Genomic DNA, 10695 nt, shown 5'->3' with positions numbered 1-10695 from the left:
ACTCGGGCAGGTGGACAAACAAAGCCTGCAGATTCTAACAAACTCCAAGCATTAACTATACAAGATCGGGTTGCCATCAGCAACAGGGTGAATTGCAGATGTCTCGAAAAAGAAGGGTCAATACTATAAATATTGCCTCTTCATATACAGTAAACTTAATGTAACTGTTAATAAAAGCCTGTCACCCTTATGAAGTGCTTATAATCACACTTATAAGCATATTAACATTCAACAAAAAAATCTAAAAATGCTGAAAAAGATTAATATTTGAAAATTATATAAAGAAATTCTTAAAACTTTTGGTCACAACGATACAAAATGGCAAAAATGCTTTACCAGTTTTTGCCCGTTGCTTGAACACATTTTGCAAAACTTCGCTCATTGTGCCAAAACTCTAAACACAAGTAAACATGACACAACACTGGGAAATATACCATTCACATCTGTGCCAACTTGAAACTCTACTCTCAAAACCTAAACTCTGCTATCAAAACCTAACATTCCTTTGTCAAAATGTAACTCTGTTGACAAAATGACACATACTTGCATCATATGCAAACACTTTCAGATCAGGGGGAACACACTAGTCTACTTTATATAGAACACTGCAGTCTTTGATTTTCATTATTTATTCAGAAGGCATATTTTTTTAAAAGACACATTTTCAAACAACCAAAAAAGCAAATAGGCCTACTAAATATTGTACATTGCAGCACTGTACATTGTGGTACCATGAATTCAGATAAAGCAAAAAATAAATAAAAACATAATACAGTAATAGAAAAAACACTATACTGTAAACTAAAAAAATCATGACAATTGTGCATACGTGGGCTCTTCCATATCACCACAAACCTGGGCTGATCTGGTCTGTTCTGTACAACTACATTATGGAGAGCATCTAGAAATGTGAGTATATGTTGGCTATTGTATGGACCTAGTTTTGCATGATGATGCAGAAGCCCTCACAGGCTTATGGTGGCACACAATGTGATATTTCCCCCGCGCTGCCCTGGGACGTGCACAATTGCCCTTTGGCCAATTACATTACGACCCCGTCGCCTTGTTTTGCACAGGTCGAATCCAGCTTCATCAATGAAAATGAATTCATGAGGCTGTGCATCTCCATCCATGGCCAAGATTCTCTGTAAAAAAAAAAAAAAAACATATTACTGTACTACAGTGCTACACATACAGAACCCTCAACCCATCACACAGGTACCTGTGTAGCTCTTAGAATGGATCCATGTGGTACTGATATGGTACATATTCAGCTGCTACTGGATTTCACCAATACTGTATTGTAAATGTAAAGGACAGTTATACTTACTCGTCAGCTGCTTCATGGTGATGCTGTGTTTTCCCAAGATGCGTCTGATGGTGATGATGCTCACATGGTTTAGGTTGTTGAACACTTGCCTGTCTGCAAGTATTTTCTTTCGTAGCTGGTGGAGACGGATGGCATTGTCTGCCCTCACTAGGTCCACAATGGCAAGTTCCTGCTGTTGTGTGAACAGGCGTTGGCGTCCTTGTAGTTGGCTAATTGGTGTTCAGTTTTGCAAGTAAGTGCCTTTAGATGTGTATTTGAGTGGTTGCAATTACCCGATGTGTTTTGTATTCTGGATACATGTGTTTTCCAAATGGCACCCTGAGATTTCATTTTTGAACGAAGTGTCTTATGTATGAAATAGAGTGTAGTATGCAGGACCATGTGTGTTGCATAAAGTAGTAAGTGTGTTGCATAATTGCAACTAGAGTGAAAAGCAACGCTTTTGTTTAAGGTATGGGTACATGTGTTTTAGGTATGGTAACAAAAACTTCAAGTTGTGTTACTTTAGTCTAAGCATGGGTTTATAGTGTTCAAGCAACTGGCAAAAACTGTAAAAAAAAAAAAATGCTTATTATGTACCTTGTACATTAAACATAACAGGTTAAATAACTTACAGCTTTGCAGCTGCACATACACTGAAATACAAAATGCAAGTAAATAAAAAAAAAAAAACAATTGGATGTGATTCTTTTTTTAATATACAAAAAAACATCATATTATATTTGACTAACAGGACAGATGATTAGTGGTGCTGAATTTTTAACTTCATCATTCAGACCAGGACTAAATAATGGATAAAGTTTCTCAGTGAAAGTCTGACCAGTGAAAGAGTAGATATGAGACTTTGCATCAACATCATAGAAGGAGATCAGACCCTTCTCATAATCCACAAACACCCCCACCTTCTGAGGAGCCTGTTTTAAGGAGAGGGAGGTAGAGGAAGAGTCACATGCTGAACAATCCGATTCATTTTCCAAAGAAATACACCAATATCCATCTTCAGGACTGAGTGTAATCTCCCCTTTCCTGTTAATGGACTCTCTGACCACTCCTAAATCCCACTCAGTCTTCCCTCTGACCTGAACCTCATAGTAAAATCTCCCTGAGGAGAATCCCTCCTTTCCCAGCACACAGGCATAATCATCAAACCTCTCTGGATTATCAGGGAGATTGTCTTCTGAGTCTCCACGTGTAACTTGTTTCCCATCATCAGACAGGATGAGACAAGGATCAGCTGTATCAGGATCCAGAGTCACATCCACTGAGAGACAGAAACACAGCGAACATCAGGTTTATCATTCCACAGTGTGGACCAGTAAAGCTTTCTATATTTAGTCATATGATCAGTAAGACCTCACACACCTGCATATTGTTGAATTCTCTTCAGTTCTGTCAAAAATAATATTGGACAATGTTACTCTTATAACGATTTATTAAACTTTTTTGTTATTATGAACTACAAGCATAACTATTGCAGTGATAACTGTTTCTGTTATCAGGAATTTTGTACTGACCAGTCTCATCAAGCTTCTCCATTTCCTCACTGAGAGATTGTTGAATCTGAGCCAGCACTCTCCTCAAACTCTCCACATTCGGATGAGAGTTAATGGTGACATCAGTCCAGTCCTGGGTGTGTGGAGGGCTGCACAGTGACGGGTAAATCTACAGTACAGCAGGAGAGAGGAGAAATCCCTCAGCATGGGGACTGCTGTCCTGTCATGTGCTGCATTGCTATTGAGAAACAGAGGGACTCTGACCTGTAGGAGGTGGAGGTGATCCTCAGTGTGTGAGAGCTGCTCCAGCTCAGTGTTTCTCCTCTTTAGCTCAGTGATTTCCTGCTCCAGATCTTTAATGAACTCTTCAGCCTGCCTCTCTGCTGCTTTCTGCTTCTCCTCCATCACCTTAAGCAGCTCAGCCTGTCTTCTCCTAATGCAGCGCATCAGAGCACTGAAGATCTCCACAACATCTGCTTTCTCCTTCTCTCTGTTTTTCTAACATGAGACAAATTAAGCTAAATGTTTATTTTTAAACTATATATACAATGGTTCTCCTAGTGTGGTTTCATAAACACACATTTGTAAATAGTGTAGAGACTCACTGTAAGGGACTGCCCCTAGAGGGCACTGTGGCCGTGGGTTTCTTGTCTGTAGTTTTATTTGAAGACCCAGTTTTCCAGAAGGCCCCTCGGTCAGGTGATGACAAAGTTCATCTGAGCCGAGGAGGCTCATTAGATCCACTATAAAAAGCTGTGTAGTCTGGGAAACTTGGTCGAAATGGCAGTGATGCCATTAAAATTTAGGACATTTAAGTTAAAGATGGCATACTGGATTTCTGTAAGGGGGCATGTAGACACCCATCCAAAAATGTTGGGAACATGAGTATACCAAATACAGAAGTTTTGGGTGGAACGCAGATATGGAGGCCAAGAAAACAGGAATTGATTGCACAAAAACAAGCCCTACAGTAGTAATACCTGGTATACCTCCTTGGTTGTTTCAAATGCCACTGGTAGACTTACAGTTGCGTGGTAAAATTAATGATAAGAATAGGTGTATGACTAAAGAGGAAATAGTAGATCAATATTTGAAACAAAAATATTTAAATCGCATTCAAATATATACAGATCGATTAAAACATCCAGATTGCGAGTACACAGCAGCTGCGATACAGTATATATTCCATATTTCAAGCATAGTGTTGTGAAGAGGTTAAGTAATCAGGTACCCGTTTTTACAACAGTAATGATGGCAATTTTAATGGCAATGCAGTGGGTAGAGGAAATCTGGTTTAAATAGCGGGAATTCTTCGTCTAAACAGAATATTTATAGAATTAATCATATGGGAGTAAGTGTAGAATTAGTATGGATCCCTGCCCATGTAGGGATAGAAGGGAATGAGGAGGTGGATAAGTTGGCCAAAACAGCATTGAGAAAATTCCATTATGCAAATCAGAAATAAAAAGTATAATTAAAGCTGCAGTCATAAGATTATGGCAGGAGGACTGGAAAAAAAGAGTCAAAAGGAAGACATCTATTTAACATCCAATCAAAAGTGGGGAAAGAAAGGAAGGCATATGGAAACAGAAAAGAAGACACAGTTATATGGAGCTTATGGAATGGAGAGGAATCAGCTTGTTGATAAACTAAGAGATCTGGAAATTAATGTCTTCTCAGTCAAAGATATATTTCAGAATGCAGAGAAACAATCAAAGGTGTATGACTTCTTGTTAAAGTTTTTGAGGGATACAGGTTTAATTAACAGGATATAATATTTATTTATTTATTTATTTATTTATATAATATGTAAGCAATTTTCCTCTCGCTCGTTGAGGTTTCACACTCCGACTCAGTAGGTGGTGGAAATGCACCATAAGGTGGTTTGCCACCCGCCATTAAACCTAAAGAAGAAGAAGAAGAAACTGGGTCGAGCATAAATATTGTCTAGTGGACTTTTGTTTTATTTATTTATTATGTTGAACTGGCTCTGTAGGCTTGTTTTCTGGGTTAAATGTATGTAGGTGTATGTTTTGGTTTGTGAGTATTGTGAATTGTAATTTGGTGTCCTATTGTTTTCAGTTACTCCTGTTTGTTTCTCACTCTTGTCTTTAATGTTTCTCCCGGTCGTTAGTTTAACCTCTACACCAGGGCACCTTCTACAGGAGTGTGTGTAGGAAGTGCATAGGAGTGTGTGTAGGAAGTGCATAGGTGTGTATGTAGGAAGTGCATAGGTGTGTGTGTAGGAAGTGCATAGGAGTGTGTGTGTGTGTGTGTGAAGTGCATAGGAATGTGTGTGTGTATGAAGTGCATAGGAGTGTGTGTGTGTGAAGTGCATAGGTGTGTGTGTGTGTGTGTGTGTGTGTGTGTATGAAGTGCATAGGAGTGTGTGTGTTTATGAAGTGCATAGGAGTGTGTGTGTGTGTGTGTGTGTGAAGTGCATAGGAGTGTGTGTGTGTGTGTGTGTGTGTGTGTATGAAGTGCATAGGAGTGTGTGTGTTTATGAAGTGCATAGGAATGTGTGTGTGTGTGTGTGTGTGTGTGTGTGTATAGTGTGTATGAAGTGCATAGGAGTGTGTGTGTGTGTGTGTGTGTGTTTGTATGAAGTGCACAGGAGTGTGTGTGTGTGTGTGTGTGTGTGTGTGTGTGTATGAAGTGCATAGGAGTGTGTGTGTGTGTGTGTGTGTGTGTGTGTGTGTGTGTGTGTGTGTGTGTGTGTGTGTGTGTGTGTGTGTGTGTGTGTGTGAAGTGCATAGGAGTGTGTGTGTGTGTGTGTGTATGAAGTGCATAGGAGTGTGTGTGTTTATGAAGTGCATAGGAGTGTGTGTGTGTGTGTGTGTGTGTGTATGAAGTGCCTAGGAGTGTGTGTGTGTGTGTGTGTGTGTGTGTGTGTGTGTGTGTGTGTGTGTGTGTGTGTGTATGAAATGCATAGGAGTGTGTGTGTGTGTGTGTGTGTGAAGTGCATAGGTGTGTGTGTGTGTATTAAGGACATAGGTGTGTGTGTGTATGAAGGACATAGGTGTGTGTGTGTGTGTGTGTATGAAGGACATAGGTGAGTGTGTATGGCATGCAGAGGTATGTGTGAGTGTGTATGATGTGCATGAGGTTCAGAGGTGTGAGAGTTTTTAGGTGAACATGGGTGAGAGAGCGTGAGTCGAGCTCCTACAGTAGGAGTGTGTGTGTGTCCATTAAAGTGTGTCTCAAGTTAATTGTTCGATGTATTAGCACCTGTATATCTTTAGATGAGGGTCACAACACAGAGCGTTTATGTGTCCCAGGTATTAGAGCCTGTGTGTATTGTAGCCTGTGTTGCAACCTCGAGCTCCCGCACTCTGTTCTGTTTCTAGAGTTTCCGTACTGTGTATTATGTGTGAAGAACCCATATGTATGTTATACCGAAAGAGCCAGTGTTTTGTTTATTTGGTATAAGTATGGTTTGTTGGTTCAATTTAAAAAAGCCTCTGCGTTTATGCCTGCCCTTTATCCGCCCACGGCGATCAACATCCGCCATTACACCCAGTGACACTCACTTTATTAAGTCCTGTAGAGTGTTCAATGTCCTTAATCTTTGTCAGTCTCTCCTGGATCATCTGTTGAACTTCTGCTTGTGTCTTTTTCAACTCTGTCTGAGAAAAAATATGTCGCATTCATAAACTTTTGTCATTCTTAATTTAATTAATTTGCAAATGTTTACTATAAATTTTCAGCCTCTCACCTTTTTCTCTGCACTCTCCTCCTCTATAGGAACAGTGTTGTGAGTTCTGTGGTCTCCCTCAGTACAGAACTGACAGACATACATCTGGTCATCTCTACAGAACAGCTCCAGTGGTCGCTCATGTTTCTGGCAGATGTAGTCCTCCAGGTTCTCCACAGCCTGCATTAGTTTGTGTTTCATGAGTTTAGCTGTAGTTTTATGAGGTATAAGGTGTGTGTTACAGAAAGAAACTCCACAGTGCAGACAGGACTTTAGAGCCTCCAGCTTGTCCTCAGTGCAGTAGACACACAAAACCTTTTTAGCATTGGGGGAAACCTGATCTGCAGCACCTCTGGATTTCACCTGAACTGACTTCTTAAATGGAGCAGCCAGTCCAGAGATGAACGTATTTACACATAACTCAGGTCTTTTTGCAAAAGTCGTTTTACACACCGGACACTGGCAGTGTGAACTGCTGTCCCAGAACTCGTTGAGACAGATCATACAGTAGTTGTGTCCACATGGAGTAGAGACTGGATCAGTGAACACATCCAGACAGATGGAGCACTGGAGCTGATCTTCACTCAGGACACTGCTGGAGGAAGCCATGACTGACACAGGAGAAATAATAAGAGAATTTAAACCACAAAAAAAACATTGCAACTTTTACACACTTTATCCCCAACCACATCCGATTGGGCCAAATACCCATGGGATAGACCAACTTTGCGGGGTCAAAAACCAAAAGTCTGAACAGACATGTTGTCGTGAACGCCATCAAGAGGTAGCAAGCTTACCCACTCTTTTGTGAGATGTGTGCTTCCTCCCAAACAGTTTGGAGGGTGAAAGTTAATAGAGTTCTTTTAGTACTGTTTACTAGACCAGAGAAGGTCACAAGAGCAGAGCCTTTTTAATCTTACAGTTTAGTTATCAAGTGAACACCAATTTTCAGCAAGGTACAAAGCTTTGTTAGTTTACTTGCGTTACATGTCATTCTCCTACGTTGGTTCACCCCCAGCAAAGGGAATCACGGTGTTGCTGATTGGTTGGCGTGCTGAGGTTCAGATGGCGTCTTTGGGGAAATACTTTTTTCATTGGAGGACTTTGGATTCTGGCACAAAGTCTTGTTGAGAGTTCATGAAGAGGGAATGACCTGGTTGCTTAGTGGTGCAACGGTGAAAAGACAAAGGCAAAGAACGCCAGCAGGGGCGGTGTAGCACCCGCAAGGGCCAAACCATGAGCGGTGACCGAGTAGGCAAGCTTGCTTCCTTCAGATGACCATGATATTCAGACATCCTGGAGGCTGTTCGGACCTTGAGTCATGGAGTGGGTCTGTTCCACGGCCGTTTGTCCCAATCAGAGGTGGTTGTGGGTGTAGTCATGCCCCGCATGTTTCCCTGCATGCATACATTAACCTAGCATTTGGTATGTCACGTGTGGGGCCATCTCAGTGGAGTTTTAATAATTTAGATAAAGTGTTGTTCATGAGTTTAATAAGTCTGGTTCATATGACTAACTTTTCACATACATTAACATTCTTCGAATACACAGAGCTTCCATTCGATACCAAACATCTCATATCATGCATACCCATTCATACCTTTATCTATAGAAAGGGTTATTACACTTCCTGAACTTAGGATAAGCATGTTGAATGCAACACAAATATATCAAACATTCTATATAAGCACACAAATACAATTTTATATTTGCCCTACTGGCAATATTTTAGCTGATTAGCATTATAACATTTACATTTAGGCATTTGGCAGACGCTCTTATCCAGAGCGACTTATATTTTTATCTCATTACGCATCTGAGCAGTTGAGGGTTAAGGGCCGCGCTCAAGGGCCCAACAGTGGCAACTTGGTGGTTGTGGGGTTTGAACCTGGGATCTTCCGAAGCGTAGTCCAATGCCTTAACCACTGAGCTACCCCTGGCCCTTATAAGTGTCCCTGAAGAATGTATGTTATTTTTCTTGAGCCGAGAGATGAAGCAGGAAAAGTATTCGGGGGTCAGCAACTGCCAGGGATTTGTGAAACTGTCTTCCTCCCTATTCAAGGGAGTTGCTTGCAGATTTACACCATCACCATGGAGATGTGAAACGTCTTTCTTTGTTTGCTGATGTGAAACTGTTTCTTCCTTTTTTAACAGCCTGCTGAAATGTACCGTTTGAGGTCGGATTTGGTGAAAGCCATCTGAGTTTCCCTTTTTCACACAACCAGCTGCTTTGTATCACAGAGAGAGATAAGGTTGTCAGCGTAATGCCGTTTGCTTAAAGGTGACAGATTCATGGCTCCCTTTGAGGTGGCCTGTTAGTCCCCAGAATTAGTTTTAAATTAATTATTGTTTCTTTATAGGACTGTTGTCTTGGTCATGTATTTTAAATTCTAAACATTTGCCCAGATCTTATCTTAAGTTGCTCATAATTGATAAATACTAGATTTAAACAGGATAAACAGGATTGGTAAGATAACACTCAATCATGCTATACGGTGGATGGATAGAAGATAAAGTGTAAACTATAAATTGTAAATTAACCCGAATCATTAAAGATTTGATTCACCTTTGACCAAGAGTCCTACTATTTTCTTAATAATAAAAATACATTTGTACACTTTATAGGTACTTTTAGTGGAAAAAATTACAAGCATGTAAATGTATTCTTAGTGTAAGTTAACACATATGAAGCATTGAACAGTGACAAATCCAGGTCACTTTGAGCAGTTAGTAAATGACAAAACAAACAGTGGTTACCGATAAAAATAGGAAGTAGTCTCACCGCTCACTCTAAAGTATATTTTATATCACTTTATGTTCTCGTTTTACATTTTTCATTTACATTTCCTGTAATTACCCAATGCTAATATTCACCTGTATAGTATTTTTTTTTTTTGTAAATTTAATAAAAAGTTATTTTAAAAAGCCTATAAAAAAGCTTGTAGTTTAAAAGCCTACCTGGCTTGATTTGACTTATACGTACTGTATAGTCTACTTTAAAATCATTTTGCAAGTATTTGACTTTTCCTGCTTCCTCTAAGCTTTCTGGCTCACTTACAGTTTAGCTGCTGTGCTTTTAGTTCCCTGAAGAAAGACCGGGAAGCTTTAAACTGGAGATTATGTCTTGCTGAAACCCGTTGAATCCTGACGAGGATACAGCTTCACATTTTACTTTCAGTTTCTCAGAGTGACATCATTAGGCTAGGCACCTCATTCAAAGGCCCTCAGTTATTACAAAGTGACACGTTTCGACCCCTAGATGGCAGCCATTCACCAAAGAAGCTGCAGACAAGCATCTAACCTGTTTCCCATAGCGTACACACTCCCATCGAACTCTTTATTTAGTGCTCTAGTCCTGTGTTTTTAACATAGACTTCCTGATATACAGTAAATGTGATGTATATTATTGTACAATAACGTTTAATAATGGACTGAAGGTATTCATATTCAGTATAAATAGTCTGGATATGTTTTCCCAGGACCTGTGCAACATCACAAGTTCCCATCCTAAACTCACTGTAGACTAACTTTTTGTGTTGTTTTTTATATTTTTCTTAGTTTAAACACTGTTTCCCAGAATGCACCTTGGTCAGGTGATGGGAGCGCTCGCCTGAACCGAGGTGGCTCATTAGGTCGATGTGTGTTTAGTTACGTTTTTGTGACTATTCTGTGTGTTCTGCATCATGCTGTTTTCCTTAGATCCTGTTCTATTCTGTGTTTGTAAGTTTGATCTTCTGTTTAGTTTCTGTTCAAATTAATTATGATGTTGTGTTTGATTTATGTTCTCTGCATCATTCTGAATTCCATAGCTCCTGTTCAGTTAAGTTGTTGTGAATGTTCTGTTATCATGCTCTTTTCCCTAGTTTCTAGGTTCTGTCTGGCGCCTGTCCGTTTTTGGTTAAGTTGTGGTGAATCTTCTGTGTTTTCTTCATTAAAAAACTCTAAAGTTCTCACCCTTGCAAATACACCTTGTGTAAAGTCCATATCCTGCACACAGAACAGAAAAAAAAAAAGAAATAATAGAATAATACATATCATAGGTTAATTATTGTTCAGCCCAATAATACACATTAAATAAATTAACAAATATCATTAAATATTAATTATAATTAATTTGAGCACCTTATCTTCATGTTTGTGGACTGGACTGGGGGAGGAGAACCCTATGGAAACCCACC

General features: G+C 39.8%; 1 protein-coding gene across 1 annotated transcript; it reads right to left on the bottom strand.

The window, feature by feature from the left end:
- Positions 1-1974: 1974 nt before the first annotated feature.
- Positions 1975-7167, bottom strand: LOC128526116 (E3 ubiquitin-protein ligase TRIM39-like). Its single transcript, XM_053497705.1, has 6 exons — positions 6539-7167; positions 6354-6449; positions 3088-3321; positions 2845-2992; positions 2693-2719; positions 1975-2591 (listed from the first exon to the last, which is right to left on the bottom strand). Exons 1-6 carry the CDS (start codon positions 7124-7126, stop codon positions 2047-2049), a joined length of 1638 nt encoding a protein of 545 aa, XP_053353680.1. The 5' UTR covers positions 7127-7167; the 3' UTR covers positions 1975-2046.
- Between the last annotated feature and the right edge of the window lie 3528 nt (positions 7168-10695).

This window comes from Clarias gariepinus, chromosome 1 (assembly GCF_024256425.1).
Source record: "Clarias gariepinus isolate MV-2021 ecotype Netherlands chromosome 1, CGAR_prim_01v2, whole genome shotgun sequence".
Classification (NCBI taxonomy): Eukaryota; Metazoa; Chordata; class Actinopteri; order Siluriformes; family Clariidae; genus Clarias; species Clarias gariepinus.
The sequence above is the reverse complement of the archived record's forward strand: the minus strand, read 5'-3'. Positions and strand labels throughout refer to the sequence as shown.